The 18,108-nt window shown below is 32.8% G+C and overlaps 1 protein-coding gene across 1 annotated transcript; it reads left to right on the top strand.

Annotated features, from left to right (window-relative positions):
- Positions 1 to 8,846: 8,846 nt before the first annotated feature.
- LOC143634432 (lysine histidine transporter-like 8) lies at positions 8,847 to 16,443 on the top strand. The gene is made up of 5 exons (XM_077102522.1): positions 8,847 to 9,424; positions 9,801 to 9,937; positions 12,608 to 13,038; positions 15,133 to 15,264; positions 15,864 to 16,443. Exons 1-5 carry the CDS (start codon positions 8,847 to 8,849, stop codon positions 16,347 to 16,349), a joined length of 1,764 nt encoding a protein of 587 aa, XP_076958637.1. The 3' UTR covers positions 16,350 to 16,443.
- The last annotated feature ends 1,665 nt before the right edge of the window (positions 16,444 to 18,108 follow it).

The following is an 18,108-nucleotide window of genomic DNA, read 5'->3' as shown; positions in this document are numbered from 1 at the left end:
TTTAAAATTTAACTATAGTTGAGGGGGGTAATATTATAATTATATTAAATAAATCTTAGTTTTAAGGTAGAATGACTCTTTTGTCCCTATTTAAAATTGTACCATGTGTAATATTTCTTGTAAATCCCTTAATGCAAAGTGTTTTAATTTGCTCTTTTTTGGTATATTATATATAGTGAAGATAAAGATAATGGATTATTGTATTTTATTATTTATCTAGAAAACTAAATAGATCTAGGATGTAAGAAAATAATTAGCTTAACAAAACTGATACTCGATTAAACTGAAGTTTGATTCTTCAAGTTCCTAGGGTTAACGCAAGCCTATTTGTAAGGCCCCGTTACCGGTAGCCCTACTTTCGTGTTGGATTTACTCATAAACGCAGTTCTAAATATCAGAGTTAATTAAAACATTCGCGGAACATTAAAAACATTCAACCCATTACATTCCATAACCATAATTCTTGTCTTATCGAGCATTCATAGTCATTTAAAAACAAAACATAGTCTTTTAAAATAAAACATCATAGCAAAATCTTCAGATGCCAGCTTCGTCCAACTCTGCCATGTGTCCTCTTCAAGCTACCTGCCTCATTCTACTCACCTGCGTACATACTAAAAGTCAGCTACGCTGAGTGAGTTCTAGTTAATCACATACTCATACAATACCTTCTTACATTTCATACTTAACCTCTTAACTTTTTTCATACACACACAAGTGCATATACTTTCATTCTTACCTTCATACTTTCTTTACATATATAATCATACGTTTTAAAGAGTCTTTCTCCCAATAACCTCACAGATATTATAAGGGTCTGGTCCCTGACATCACAGATATTATAAGGGTCTGGTCCCTAACATCACAGATATTATAAGGGTCTGGTCCCTAACATCACAGATATTATTAGGGTCTGGTCCCTAACATCACAGATATTATTAGGGTCTGGTCCCTCTTCGTTACCATACAACCATTCCTTTCCTTCGTTTGTTAACTTTATCGCATTCATACATATAAGCAAATACATTATACTTACCTTATACGTAACACTACCACCTGACAGTACGTGCAATATCCGAAGACCGTTCACGTGCTAACAAGCAATCATTCATACATTTCACATCATTCATATAAGGCATACACTTATCACTTAGGATAAGTGTATTAACAAACATATCGAGTATGCACACAGCCCCGAAAACAAAACACAGAAGTGGGGCTAGAAACTCACCTGAATCCTGTTACGCTCTCCGTTAATCGTCATTCCCTTCTTGAGCTGTGCACGGCTAACTGTATAATATCTACATGTATCAATTAACTACTACTACTCATGTTGTATTTCTATCTTTATATAACCCACAACAAACGAGGGTCCCGGGGCAGCGCCCCTGGCAGCGGGGTCTAGGGGCGGCAGCCCCTAGCAGGGTCCAAGGGGCAGAGCCCCTGGCTGGGGTCGAGCTGCCAGGTCAGCTTGGAAAAATTTTATTTCCATTAACTGTCTTAACACATTTTTCATTAGGTTTTTTATTTATTTTCTAATTTGCTAACTCCAGCGAACTTATCATTAAGCGAACTTAACAATAAGCGAACTTAACATTAAGCGAACTTACTGTAGGCGAACTTAGTGTAAGCGAACTTAACATTAAGCGAACTTAGTGTTAAGCGAACTTAACATTAAGCGAAGTTAAGCATTGAGCGAACTTATCACCAGGCGAAGTTAAGGCTCGGCGAACTTAGCTTTAGGCGAAGTTATCATGGGCGAACTTATCACCAGGCGAAGTTACAGTTATGCGAACTTGGCTTTAGGCGAACTTGCTTGCAAGCGAAGTTAAGCTTGCAGGCGAAGTTAAGCATGCATGCGAAGTTAAGCTTTGCAAGCGAAGTTATTCAGTTCAGCTACGGGTTTGGTTTTTATCAAGCATTTTGGCGATTTTAATACCCTTGTTATGGTTCGACATCACCCACTAACGTTCCCTAACCGTTTTCGTTCGTATATATATCCCATATATACTATAAAGCTTGGACCTTTAAGCTTAAGGACGTTCAATACAAGATCTACGGTTTATCTTAAACGAACCGTACATGTTTATGGGTTTATTAGGTTCGTCCTAGCATCAAGTTCGCTGCTTTACGCTTCGTTTAGATCCGATCTATTATCGTTTCAAGTTTCAAGGCTAAACGTTCAATAAAACGTAAACTTTAAAGGTCAAGAACATACCTTTTGTGCTCGTTCGATCTTGGTTAGCTTGTTTGGGAACTCTAGATCTCGTGTAATAAAGATCTAATACCAACTAACGTTTAATCTCTCTCAGATCTTGCTCGTTTCTCTCTCTCGGCCGCCGGCCGTATGTGGTGGTGTATGTGTGTGTTTTGAATGTATAGAGAATAAGATGGAAATGAATGATGGTTTAGGGTTTAAGGGTGCTTTAAGGAGGTATTTATACCCCTTAAGGCTCATGGACATAAGGCCCATTACCCTTAATCCATCTTAATTAAATCCAAGTCCATGATCTTTTCCATATTAGACGTTAGTTAATATTATTAAACGCACGACAATTTAACGCAACTTTCTTTATTTATTAGAATATTTAGGATGTTACACTTTTACTCTTTTAGAATCTAAAACCAACGTATAAAACTGAGCATTCGAGTTTTGAAGAATTTCAGGTACATTTCCCACTCTAAATGTCTTTATTTCATATACCAAACTTTAAACTATTTTTAAATATATATATTTTTACTTTACTTTAATGTTATAGGTACTTTCCAAACATTAATCTAAATAGAACTTTAACATGATAGTAAAATATTAGTGAGGATTATAAAATTTGTAATCAAACTCTGATTGTAAGGTAGGATGCTTGATATTATAGACAAAATAATAAGTAAATATTTCATGTGACACAACGATTTAGCAAGGAAAACCTCTTGATCCATAGAGGATCTCCGACAAAAAAATCTTGGGAGGAGTAAACTATCCCGCTGGCTCAATTATATTAATAAAAACGATGATTACAAGTGTTGGGAGTGTACGATCGCTGCTAGGAGTACAAGAGTGTGTAGTATGGTGTGTGTAATGTGTCTTATACGATCTAAGTAACTTATATATAAATATTTTAAGAAGGATAACTTAATAATAACTAGCAATAATAAGCATTAATTTCCCTGACGATGATCCTGGAGCGGTTACATTTGCATATCTCCATCATCTACCGCTTGTAACTGCCTCCATCATCCATAATCTTCAATGTTTGAAAGGATAATGATAGTTAATAACGTCACTTACTGAGGATCCTGTCTGTCTGTGATTCTGATGCACTGCGAGGATTCTCCTGAGAATTCTGCTTACCAGGATTCTTGAAATTTCTACCCACAACATTTACTATCTTCAACTAAATACCGTACCTTTGCAAGAGCTAAACAATATCTTTCCTTAAACCGACTAGATGTGGGCATTTTTTTAAGACCCTGTTACCGGTGCCTCACATTTGGGCGTTGGGTTTACTCATAAACGCAGTTCTAAATATCAGAGTTAATTAAAAACTTTCGCGGAAATAATGAAACTTAAATCATTTGATACAAACATCCATATTTTGTCTTTAAAACATAACTTAAATTAAAGAGAATAAAACATCATAGCAAAATCCTCAGATGCCAGCTTCATCCAACTCTGCCATGTATCCTCCTCAAGCTAACTGTTTCATTCTACTCACATGCGTGCATACTAAAAGTCAGCTAAGCTAAGTGAGTTCTAGTTAATACAATCAACATACAATACGTTCTTATATTACATACTTGTCCTTCTGTACTTTCTTTCATTTATACGTAAGTATATACTTTCATTGTTACTTTCATACTTTCTTTATTTCATACTTCATATTTTATCTTTCTTTTACATACATACTTATACATTTTAAAGAGTCTTTCCCCCTATAACCTCACAGATATTATTAGGGTCTGCCACCCTTAATGAGCCTTTCGCCCTATAAACTTACAGATATTATTAGGGTCTGCCACCCTTAAAGAGCCTTTCGTCCTATAACCTCACAGATATTATTAGGGTCTGCCACCCTTAAAGAGCCTTTCGCCCTATAACCTCACATAAATTATTAGGGTCTGCTACCCTTCTTCACAGATATTGTTAGGGTCTGCCACCCTTTACCATCAATTCATTCATATCATACTTTCCTTTTTATTTATATATTTTACATACTTTCTTTCCTTCTCATATTCTATAACGTACATACTTCATACATACAATATATATATAAATAATCACATCATCAAACTATCTCCTGACAATACATGCAATATCCGAAGATCGTTCATGTACCGTCAAGCATTCTTTTATAACATACACATATATCATAATAGGCGTACACTTACCACTTAAGGTAAGTGTATTAACTAATCACATCGAGTATGCACACAGCCCAGAAAACATAACAAGGAATGGGGCTAGAAACTCACCTGGATCCTGTTGCGCTCGCCGTTTATCGTAATTCATTTCTTTAACTGAGCTCGGCTAACTGTTAAATATATATATGTTAATTAACCGTCTAACTAATTTAGCTGGTAATTTAGTTTACCTACGGGCTTCCTAAGTTGGGCTTGTTTGTTTTAGTTTAAGACAATGGGCTAGCTTGTTTTAATTTAGATATGGGCTTAGCGTGTTGTGAGCTTAGTTGATTCAGATCCAATCTGCTCAATATCTAGGCCCACTGGATTCAGCCCAATACCCAACAGAGGACTGGCCGAGAACTCTTTGGCAGAGAACTCGTGACCGAGAACTCCTACCACCGAGAACTCGATGTTGACCGAGAACCTCTTGGTTGACCGAGAATCTAGTTACCGAGACACCAGGTCACCGAGAACTCTCCTTGGCCGAGAACCTGTTTTGGCCGAAATCTCAGGTTGACCGAGAACCACATGGTTGACCACGGATTCTCAAACTTGGCCGAGAACCCCAGTTCAGCTCATTTTTTTCTATCTTATGTTTCCACCTTGCCCAGATTACTAGTTCCATGATTCAAATCATGACCTTTAACCCTTTATCATCATCATTCATAACCGTTTTACACTCATTACTATCTCGGCTTAAGGTCTAGCTCGTTATGGTCATAAAAAAACGTTCTTTAAGCTAGATATAGGGTTTTCTTCATCAGCCGTATCTAACCATGAGCTTTTTACGTCCATTTTAATCATCAAGTTTGAAACTTTATGATATGTCTAGACCCTATCTAGTCTATGTTCAATTTTCATGGCTAACCGTTCATAAAAACGTAACCTTTGAGATCAAGAACATACCTTTATGATGTTCCTAGGTTATGACTTGACTTGTTTGCAAATCTTTATCTTGTATCAAGCTTGCGTATCAAAGATCTATCCGTATTTAACTTGGTTCGATCTTGGATTCTTGTCTAGCTCCCTTGCGGCCGAAAATGGAAGGGGTTGTGTGTGTTATGGAGGTGTAGGGAGAATAAGATGGATAATATGGATGGAAATGGAAAGATTTAGGATTTAAGGGGTATTTATACTCCCTTAAGCCCATGGACCTAAGGCCCATCTTTCCTTTTTAGTCCATGATTAATTCTCTTTAATTAGCCTAATTATCTTCCCTTAATATTTTTTTATTTCTTTGCCAAATCAAGTAAAATCGAATATTATAAGGAATAATATAAAATATTGTTATTTGAGATTTTTTTTTTGGGATGTTACAATTTTCAATGAAATGACTTTAAAAATTGCATAAACGAATGTATTGAAATGGTTTCTAGGAGAGATTTTTTTAAGGTTTCTTGGTGAACCGTCATTTGAATTGGAGGATACTAGAATGATAGCAGAACATGTCAGTGTTTATCGGCTGAGTTGGAGGGTTATCGGGTGTTCCGCCAATTTAAATGGCGGAAGTAAGACATTTATCTTGTGTTCCATCATTTCAAATGGTGGAAACCATCGACACCTCTTCCGCTAGTTTGACTGGCAAATCCCACAACAAGAACTAGCATGCCCCTATAATTTTTATAGACTTTCGTCATTTTAAATGAGAACAGTGAATAATGATCTGACAAATTTAACAGTTGTGTTCACCGTTTTGACTAGATTATTAACTTTAGTCATTTTAGATGGCAATAATAAATAGTGATCAGACTTGACACATATGACGGGTCATTTCACCTTTTTAACCATATTATTCACTCATGTCATTTCAAATGGCAAGAGTGAAGTTATGTTTTCTTTTTTTTTTTCTATATATAATTTTTGTTAAACAAGCTTTCACAGTTCATGAGTTAACCAACTAAACAAGTCTATGATGTCCTTAAATAATTACTAAGCTATCTACATTGTATAATTCATCACATGTTACTTTTCACACATAACGCCCCGTTATAGCTCTAGGTGCTCACTGGCATGGAGGGGCAATATGGACGTTCGGTCATGACACGTTTTTTTCGGAGGCAAATTTTTTCTTTAAAAATTCATATATATATATATATATATGATTGATTTCTTTTGAGAACCACTTTGAGTTTTAAGAACTCGAAAGAACTCAACGTAACAATTTTTTTTTCGATTTTTTTTACACATGTGTAATACGTAAGTGTAAGTGATGTACAAAAAATTACGGTATTTTTTTACACACCGAATCGACTTTTTACACATGTGTAACTAACGTTTTAACTTGTGTAATTATCAAAAATACTTATTCTCTCTCCTGCTTCATTGTTTAATTAAATTTAATCTCAGCCACATATTTCAAATCATTTAATTAAATGTGTGGTTCAAAATTGAGTTTTTAAAGTTCTTAAAACTTATCATGGTTCTCAAAATAACCATCCGCTATATATATATATATATATATATATAGAAAAGAGTTCAAATAAAAAGAAGTTGTTTCCTAAGAATGGTAGAACCAATAGAATTTTGACATTTGGCATTAAAACCTATGTGAAAGAATAATTTTATGAAACTATGTCGGTTATAATGGTCAAAGAGTAATTCTAGGAAATTATGACGGTTTTTGGTAATTTTAAATCTCAACCATTGATTGATATGATCCAATGGCTATGATTTATTCTTAATCTTCCTAGGAAACTACTTATTTTTAGGATAACCCTCCCATATATATATATATATATATATATATATATATATATAGTAAGGATCCTAAGAGAACCCTTTGCAAATTGAGAACTTTGAGAACCATTTTGGACCACTAAAAACACCTTTAAAAAATATTTAAAAAAATCATAAAACAAAAAATAATAAAAATTTTTAAAAAGTAAAAAAACCAAAATTCTTATATTTCATTCCGGTTTCATTAAAAAAAATAACAAAAAGCGTCGTATTATACACATATGTATAATTTTATATAATCTTTAGTTACGTAATATACACATATGTACAGTATCATTTATCTTAAATTATACACATGTGTACAAAAAAAACATGTAAATGTACATATATGTATATATTATACATATGTGTATATTATTTAGCTAAACCGAGTTTTTTTTATGAAACCGGGATGATAAAATAAAAATTTTGTTTTTTTTTGCTTTTTTGATTTTTGTGTTTTTTTTTTTGATTTTTTTTACTTTTGGGTTTTTTGTGGTCCAAAATGGTTCTCATAATTCTCAATTTCAAAAAAGTTCTTTTATGATCCTGAACTTATATATATATATATATATATATATATGGATACCTGAACACTTATAAGCCAACTGTCGTAATAAACTTATTTTAATATCATGATTTTGCTAATTGTTATGTTTATGGTTATAACTTCAATCTTCGCTTAAAAAAAATTAGTTTACATTATTTAGTTTATTAAAGCCTAAGGAGCATAATTTTTTCCGGCTCGGGCGAGTTACATGAATTCTTAGGGCCACTGGTGCTCGCTGATTTTGATTAGGCAGGTGACAAGTAGGCCTATCAAAGCACAACTGGGTCTATTGTTTATCTTGGCTCTAACCCGATATCTATGAGCTCTAAACTCCAACCCACCTTAGCTCATTCTTTTACCAAAGCTGAGGAACGGTTGCATTCACCACCACTGAAATAAAATGGCTAATAACATTAGTGCATGAACTTGGTTATTAGTCTAGTTTCACGTCGACATTGTATCATGACAGTTTAAGTGCCACTTATCATTCAACTAACCATGTTTTTCATTCTAAAATGAAGCATCTTCCATTGGATTTCCACTTCATACAGAAAAAAGGTTCAAGAGGGTTCTTTACGGGTCACTCATATATAGCATGTGAATATCAAACTGTAGATGCTCTTCTATCCAAGATTGTCCTGATTCCATGGTCGTTCATCTTACAAGGTCGTATTAGATTATTTTGTTTCCTCATTTGTTGTAATTAGTTCCTTACACTTGAACCGGCGACCTCACTTCATCAGTTGTTGTTGCATTAATTGAATTATTGTTTAATTAGCATATTTATTCTTTATGTTCTTTGGAATCATGAACATCCACTAACTTCCTCAGCGTATCTTCCACTTTTTTTGTTTTATTAACATGTATATACTTTTTGTTTTATGAAATCACCATGTTTGTATACGTGTGACCGTTTTAATAATCCAATTAGCTTTTCTTTTTCCAGAAAATGCACAATTTTAAATGTTGCTTTTTAGTGCTCGAAGACTGAACCGATCATGTTCATTGATATCCGGCACATTTACATATGCTCATAGTTTATACGAGATTCCTATGAATTATTGTTAGTCGAAACAATTCAAATAAATAGGCAACGTGGGACATGAGACAGTTAGGAGAATATAACTTAAGATAGAGATAAACCTAACTAACTCATGTTATCGGATTGGTGGATTTACAAATGAAATTATATAGGAGTATTTTACAATGCCATGCACAAGTTTTCTATTGCCATGCATTTATGGTCTATCATTCACACGATACCCTAATGTTATATAAATCCACCTCTCTAATTCACTATTCACACATCCAAGTGACTACGAATATTGGCAATATGATCGATCAAGTTGCATCAAACCCGATAACCTCCGCTCCCTCTTCACAACATCATGACTCTCCACCTTTATCTCTATCACCAGATCACCCCGCGACCACAAAACCCAAGCACGAGATAATGTTTTCAACCACCCCGTGCAATGGTTCACCTGACAGACTGATGACGAGCGTACCCCCTAGTGGGGCTAGGACACCCACGACTACAAATATCAAGTCAAGAAATATAACACCAAAGTTTTTGACACCTTTGACTAGTTTTTCCAAAACAGCTCTTCATCTCACCAAGTTGGACCCAACAGAGGCATGGCTGCCTATTACTGAATCAAGAAATGGGAATGCTTATTATGCTGCTTTTCACACACTTTGTGTTGGGATTGGGATTCAAGCCCTTATTCTTCCTGTTGCTTTCACCATTCTTGGCTGGTAAATACCTTTCATATCTTATTCAATATATATTAGTCATATAAGTTTGAAAATTTTGATAAGTGGGTAGAAGTGTTTCTTTGGCGGGAATAAGGAGTGTTTTTAAAACCGTATTTGCAATCGAATCAGACATATATCGGTTGGCTGATCAAATTGGTACGTAAGACCCGATTTATCGCTAATGCATTGATCAAAAAGTATATGTATGTACTTGGGACTAATAAGCATATGTACATAATTAAGCATATATATAAGCAGTTGTGCATGTCGAAACTCATTTTGTTGTCTTCGAAAATTATTACTTTAACCTGTTTATATTTGTTGCCTAACCCTTTTACATATCTCGTTATATATTTAAAGTTTATTGTAATTACAGGGCTTGGGGTATCATAACCTTAACATTAGCTTTCATATGGCAACTTTACACTTTATATTTGCTCGTAAATCTTCATGAATCACCTGAAGAAGGAGTGCGTTATAGTAGGTACATGCAACTTGCTAAGGCAGCCTTTGGTAAGCATATATATTTATTTTACCGTTTTTAATGAGACAATAACAATTAGTGGTGGATTCTCCTACGTAATCACGGCATGAATTCCGTATATGCACAAAACGTAAAATAAATTTTACAATGGCACGCATCAACATAATCTTATAAAAATGACGTGCAAACATAGAAAAGCGGGTTGATGTAACAATACGTTACAGTATCACTTTTGTATGGGTATATATTGAAAGATATCAAAAAATATCACATCAAAACCAAAAATAATAAAAATGCATGCATGTACCGGTATCTATGTTCGGCAGTACCTGTTTAGCTTTATTAAAAAAACCACATGAAATACAAAATAAACAAAAATAATTACAGTAGTTTAATTACATAGAATTTAAGTTCTACGTTAAAAAAGAAATATCAACTGTGCCTGTGCCTTAAGCTCTTTTTTCTACTAGTGATGATGAAATATCTAAAAGGATATATATAAATATATATATATACTAGTTTTTATCCCCCGTATTACGGGGGCTGTTTTACATTATTCGTTTTTAATATTTATATACTTTTTTGGGGTTAATTTTATTTATTGTAATGAAATTTATAATATACTTAAAGTTTGATGATAAAAAGGTTTCAAAAATAACTAAGATGTTATAAGCCGGTTTAAAAGTTATATGAGTTTGGTAACCCAAGACCCGCTTATTTTTTTACTATAAAATTGTTTTTTAATTATAAATAATAACTTTTTAAAAAAATCATATAATAATTTTTTGTATATCCTATTTTATAGGATTTTCACATCAATAAATTGGTGATAATAGTTTTTAAATACTATTAATAATTTGGTGAGAATAGTTTATTTTATAGGATTTTATAATTAATTTTTTAAGATTAAAAATTTAAAATACTATTTAATACAGTTGTTAATGCCATATGGTATGATTAGTTAGGGATTTTCATTAAAAAGTTAGATATTTTTTAAAGATTTTTATTAACAATAACTTTTATAACAAAAGTTATCTAACTTTTTAATGAAAATCCCTAGCTAATCATACCATTTTTTTTTTAAACTTAGCTAATCATACCATATAGCATTAACAACTGTATTAACTAGTATTTTTTTATTTTTAATCAACATATAATAAAATAGTGGAAGGGAGCACGATTGTTGCAAAACAAATATTTGTGGTTTATATTAGTAGTAATCTGTTATGCGTTGATAAGGCCATATGTAGTGGAGGGGCTACAATTAGGGGCGAATTGTGACACGTGACGCCCAGTCAGCATGGAGTGGAAATTATGGTAAAAGAACCAACAATTTTTTGACATTTGGCATTACAAATTATGGTAAAAGAACAATTCTAGGAAACTATGTCGGTTATAATGATGAAAGAGTATATCTAGGAAACTATGTTGGTTATTGGTAATTTTAAATTTCAACCATTGATTAACATGATCTAATGGTTGTGATGTATTCCTAGTCTTCCAAGGAAACTACTTATTTTTAGAATAACCATTCCCCTATATATATATATATATATATATATATATATATATATATATATATATATATATATATATATAGTATCATTTAAGAACTCTAAAAAAGTTAGAAACTCTTAGGAACCATTAACAACCAAACATTTTTTTAATTTTTTTATATATTAACATTATTTAAGAGTATTTTTATCATAATTTATATAAAAAAAATTTATTACATATATTAATCACAAGTTTACATATATGTAAAATATATGTACTAACAAATTTAAATAGTTGCAAAACAAAACATATCAATGTATAAAAACTAATTTTCGAAATCGTAAATATAGATATAGAAAATGATAAAACTACTTTCAAATAACATTAATTAACATACAAATTTTTTTATAAAAAACGTTAGTTTTCAAGGGTTCCTTTAAACACTACCTAAAGTTGTGTGATGTAAACGCTATGTCATTATTGCATATCAAACGCTACCTAAAGTTGTGTGATGTAACCCAAACATGAAATTGTGTTTTAAATTTATCGAAAACAATAAAGCTAATATCAATAGCGGTTTCAATAATACCAATACAATTTTTGTTTGGAGTGCCGTTTGCCATAATAAAAAGTATGGCATAGACACTCCATGTAGCCTAACGATACCAAAAAGAACCCTATTCCGAATAAAACTGCACTTTTAAGTTTCAACGAAATTTATACCAGAATGTCGAAAAAACAAAATAAATTATAAGTGCTTATTCAGTTTTTTCTTAAGAAATTAAATTACGTAGTATTAATGGGTTGAAATTGAAACTTTTAAAAAACATAAAAGAAGAAAATAACAAACATTTATCTAATATGCACCTACATAAACAAACTAATGTTGGGAGATGATATAACTATACTTTAGTTGATAAGATTATCATTTTGTTGTCTACCGAAAAAGAGTACTCTTTTCGAATCAGATCTTGTTATAAAGTATTGTACTTCTACACAAGAGTATTTCTATTATTTTGATTTGCGCTTCTAATTAAAGTTCCTTGAAATGTAAAAGAAGATGCTTGAAACATAAAGTATTACAACAACATTTAATTATTACAGCCATTTTAATACATGGAACATAAAGTATAATCTTTACATTAAGACCATTTTACGTTACTTAGAGTATCTAACGACTAAACACATAATGTTTTGTACAGGTGTAAGGTTAGGGAGATTTCTGGCGAAATTTTCAATCGTATACTTATCAATAGGTACATGTATTGCCTCTATAATAATTGGAGCATCAACATTGAAGATATTCTTCCAAGTTGTGTGTGCTGGACACAGCTGCAACCCCGAGAAGCTGACCGTGGTCGAATGGTACTTGGTTTTCACTTGTGGTGTGGTAATCCTCGCTCAACTGCCGAATCTGAACTCCATTGCCGGCATCTCACTAGTCGGGGCCTTCAGCGCCCTTGGATATTGTACAACAATTTGGGCAATATCGGTGGCTAAAGACAGACTCCCAAATGTTTCATATAATCCTGTTAGTGTTGGAAGTAGAACCACTAGATTTTTCGATGTCCTAAATGCCCTTGGTATCATTGCGTTTGCGTTTAGAGGAAATAATCTTGTATTAGAGATTCAGGTAAACAACTTATTCTTAATCTTCATTTATTTTATTTTATTAATTATGCCAAAGCGGGTTATAGGTTATTAGGCAGTTAATACTTAATTTAAATTATTACAAGATGTTATATCAAAAGAAATATTCCAAAATATTAAACTAATAGTTTATTTTACTTAACAGTATGTTTTATCTTGTAGAAATATAATATTATATTTAAGATTACAACATAATAACACTTACATTGAGAATACAATGTAATATGGATATATTAAAAATTAGTTTTCGGCCATTCTTATTTGACGGGCTCAATACTAACATGCGAGTTAATTAAAAAAAAGTTTTCATCTTTAAAAATTTATGGTAAATGACAAATTAATAAAGGTATGATTGGGTTAAAATTTTTAATGTTTTCTATCTTAAAGAAGTATAAAGTGTCTTTTTTAAGATTTTATAATGAGTTTAAAACATGTAAGTGGGTTATAGTTTAATCCCCTTAGCTCCTTTATTCTTTTTCTAATGGTTAATAAGCTCAAAACATTATTTCAATTGTTATATTCAATCTTCTTATTCTTATTTAACATTTTTTTTCGTTCTTCACGTGTTGACATGTGTTTTTATTCTTTTTATATTACTTTCTTAATATATTTTGTATTTTAAAATAATAATAATAATAATATAAATATTAATTGTATATTAGCAATCATCAATAGATTCAACAAAAATGCACCCATTCACTTATCAAACATACAAAAAGGACGGAAATAATACATAACAGATTACCACTAAATAAAACACACAAAATTGTTTGCAACTATGTGCTCCCTTCCACTATTTTATTATATGTTGATTGAAAATATACTGATTATATATATAACAATTTAAAAGTTTCTTCGGCAATAAGGTTTGTATTTTGTGTTAGAAATTTTGTACTTATTTTTTCTCTCAAATAATTGTCAAGCTTCTTTTTGTGTCATGAGGTTTCAGTCTTCACATGGCTGCCTCGGGTAAGAAAGGATGCTAGCTGCATGAATTTAACAATTATTAGTAAACATTAATCTAGGATATAGTATTCTTTAATTCACTGATTATCGAATATCAAAAGTATAAACATATATATGCAAAACAACTTTCCAGTTTTATTTTTTAGTCACTATATCTATAACAATTAAGAAAGAGGTTGTGCTTAAGCAGTTATATGATATGCTTTCTTTTACAAACTTTCCGTTTAATGTTTTGGTCTAATTTTCAAGTTAACAAGTTGCAATGCACATGTGTGGTTCAACGTTTTTACGTCTACTTTTTCACGTTTAACATCTCCATCTCAACGCACGGGTTCTAGGTGACTTAAATTTTCTTTTCTTATTTACATTTCGGTCTAATATCTGTGCATTAACACACCGCAATGGACGTGTGTGGTTAAACGTTTTTATGTCAAAATTTCGTTATGTTTAACAGTCTCGCTGCAAAGTGTGGATCCAACACCTCTTCAACACACGGTTCAATAAAACGTTTCAACATTATATATTTATGGTTTTTTTTATGGTTTTACACTCCCCGCAACGCGGGGGCTGAATACTAGTTTAATACAAATGCCAATGTTCTATGGTATAATTAGCTAGGGATTTTCATCAAAATGTTAGATAACTTTAAAAAAAAAATAATTAACAATAACTTTGATAATTATATAACAGTAATATTAATAAAAATACCTTAAAATTATAAAAATAACAGTAACAATAGTAGCTAGTAACAAAAACAATAATATTATTATATATAATAATAATATTTATAATCAAGTGTATTAAAGATGAAAAGGAAAAGGAGGGTACGTACCGTTATTGCAAAAAAGAATGCTAGAAACTTATAACATTACATAGAAAAGTATAATATAAAATAATGTGAACAATGTTAAATTGTTCCAAAAAAGATTCGTAATAGTTTTCACGGTTTACAGATTTTAACACTAACTAATATTTATTTACAAAAATCTTTTTTTTTTCAGTGAAAGGCTGAAACTAATATTTATGGATAAGCTACAAATATACTTAACTAGCTAGTTATTCATATAACTAAATCATCTATATAATTGATTACCTTGTAAATAAATTACAGGCAACGATGCCTTCAAGTAAAGTTCACCCGTCACGAGTACCAATGTGGAAGGGTATTAAAGTTTCATACACACTTGTAGCAATGTGTTTGTTCCCACTTGCAATCGGAGGCTATTGGGCATATGGCCACTTGGTAAGTTCTATAATGCTTCAGTATTATACTATTATTTTTGAAAGACAAACGGATAACAAGAAGTATTCTATTATTCTTAAAACATGCATGGTTATTTAGTTGTTACACTTGTACATTACTAAAAGCAATTGTATGGGATTGGTTTTGACGGTCACTTACACCCTCAACTTATATTGGTTTTCAAGATCATTTAGGTTACTGCCTTACTTTTATTTTATCTTTTTAACTTGTTTTCAAAAGTTACAACCGAATTATTTTTCACTTGTTATCTTGTTGCTAATCGACCACAACTTTGGCAACCATTTTTGTTGGTCGCATATTTCGTTCCACTTTACCACTTTCTCGAATCTCTAGTAATGGTATCAACCAATGCTAGCATGCTTTGGCTGATGAATTTCGTCGCAATAACCCAAAAATATGTCGTCACAATAGGCTAAATTTGTTGTAGTGGGATTTTGTTTATATGAGCTAGTATAAAACGTGAGCTTAAATACACAGCGAACGAAAATACAGACAAATTATCAAAATAAAATGTTGGGACAATATGCATGTACGTATAAATGACTTGTACAAAACTCATTCACAATGTTAGTTGACAGATTCCGCCGAGTGGGATGTTGACTGCATTATTCGTGTACCACTCACAAGACGTGTCAAAATCAGTCCTTGCCTTTACAAGCTTACTTGTGATAATCAACGCTCTAAGCTCATTTCAAATCTATGCGATGCCAGCATTCGACGAGATGGAGTCTATATATGTCAGAAAGTTCAAAAAGGCTTGCACATGGTGGCAAAGGATGACCATGAGAACGTTGTTTGGATTCGGTTGTTTCTTTCTAGCCGTGGCAATCCCATTTCTAGCCAATCTAGCCGGGTTGGTTGGTGGCATTGCTTTGCCGGTAACAATAGCATATCCATGTTTCATGTGGATAAGGATCAAGAAACCTAAGGTCTATAGCCCAAGTTGGTGGCTAAATTGGATGCTTGGAATTGTTGGAATGATGTTAAGTGCTCTCTTAATTTCAGCTGGAATTTATGTCGTTATTCATGACGGTGTTAAGTTTAATTTCTTCAAGCCTGTGTGATGTCCAGGAATGAGAGCTTCCAAAGACCAAATTTTACTTTGGATCAACTCTATTTAGCGAAATTGCAAGTTTCTTATTTGTGTGTGGACGTGGTAGGGTTAAATATCAAAGTTTGTACTTTTTTTACAATTCGTTTTGTTTGAAGAGAAAGATTTGAAATTTTTTTACATGGCCAAAATGTGGTTTTAATTTAGCAAGAAAAAAAAATTCTTTAAATGAAAGAGTAAAATGTCCTTTAAACGGTACGGCACTGTGACTGTGGTGGTTAAACCGTGATTCATGTATACAGATGTGAAGTTGAATACATGGTTTTGTTAAAGACAACATGATGTTGACATGTGGCGTGAACTGATTGGTTGAAAATCAAGTTACGGATAATGACTATTATCTTGGCACGGGATTTAGGGTGGACAATTTTAGGAGATCCGATTCCAAAGTTTGGTGTTCTTGGCTGCATGGGGCTGCATTAGGAGCTTTACCGCCTCCTGTACTGTAACATCCCAAAATTTCTAAAATAATGTTTAATATTTATTCGTGTCGGGTGAAATAAACGAGTTAGTGGAACGATAATAATAATAATAATATGAAAAAGTGAGTAGGAAAATTAGAAGAGATTAGTTATGGACTAATTAAGATGGATTAAGGGGAATGGGCCTTAGGTCCATGGGCTTTAAGGGATATAAATATCCCCAAAACCATCCTAAAACCCTAAATCCTCACACTTTCCATCTTATTCTCTTCACACTCAAAACACACACATACACCTACACATAAACATTCGGCTGAGAGTGGAAGGTGAGATCCAAGCCAAACAAGCATCGATTCTTGATATATTCTCGTGATACAAGATAGATTCGAGGCCTAAAGTTCATAACCAAGATATACCGTAACCTCCAAACACGTAAAGGTACGTCCGTTATCTTTAAAGTTTATGTTTTTATAAACGGTTAGTCTTGAAACTTAAAGATAAAGTAAATCGGATCTAAACGAAATAGACAAGTTCGCAGGTGCATAAGTTCACCTGATCCTAAGCAGCTAATGTGGACAAGTTCGCTTGTGGACAAGTTCGCTTGAAGACAAGTTCGCTTGTAGACAAGTTCGCACGTGCATAAGTTCGCCTGATCCTAAGCAGCTAATGTTAAGTTCGCTATATACAAGTTCGCTACTGATAAGTTCGCCAGAATCCAAGTTCGCTGAATGTTAAGTTCGCTTAACTTAGTTAAGTTCGCCTAACATGTATGTTCTCTTACATTTAAGGTAACGGATCAGATGGCGAATCAGACTTAATACGCTATGAAGAATGAGTTAACGAATTAAAAAATAAATTAAAATCCTAATGGAAAATGTGTTAAGATAGTTTTTGTAAATAAAATTTTTCCAAGCTGACCTGGCAGCTCAACCCCAGCCAGGGGCTCTGCCCCTTGGACCCTGCTAGGGGCTGTCGCCCCTAGGACCCCGCTGCCAGGGGCGCTGCCCCCGGACCCCCGTTCGTTGAGGGTAATAATTAAACTAGAAACGCGATATGGAAAATGATAGTGATCGACAAGCATAATTGTTATACAGTTAGCCGTGCGCAGCCAAAGAAAGGAGTAACCATTAACGGAAGAAGTAGCCGAGTTCAGGTGAGTTTCTAGCCTCATTTCCTTGTTATGTTTTCGGGGCTGTGTGCATACTCGATGTGAAGTGTGAATACACTTTCCTTAAGTGGTAAGTGTATGCTATAGATGATATACCAAGTAGCTAATATATAATGCTTGCC

Source organism: Bidens hawaiensis, unplaced genomic scaffold (genome assembly GCF_021521415.1).
Source record: "Bidens hawaiensis isolate Kalapana, Puna unplaced genomic scaffold, B.hawaiensis_p1.1 tig00000512_1, whole genome shotgun sequence".
NCBI classification, from domain to species: Eukaryota; Viridiplantae; Streptophyta; class Magnoliopsida; order Asterales; family Asteraceae; genus Bidens; species Bidens hawaiensis.
This window is presented reverse-complemented; position numbering and strand designations above follow the sequence as displayed.

Excerpts from the sequence above, each read along its gene's own strand:
- LOC143634432 (XM_077102522.1), top strand. The coding sequence starts at position 8,847 with ATGAAATTATATAGGAGTATTTTACAATGCCATGCACAAGTTTTCTAT. Across the intron at positions 9,425-9,800 it reads GCTTTCACCATTCTTGGCTG|GGCTTGGGGTATCATAACCT; the intron begins GTAAATACCTTT and ends TTGTAATTACAG. Across the intron at positions 15,265-15,863 it reads ATTGGGCATATGGCCACTTG|ATTCCGCCGAGTGGGATGTT; the intron begins GTAAGTTCTATA and ends GTTAGTTGACAG.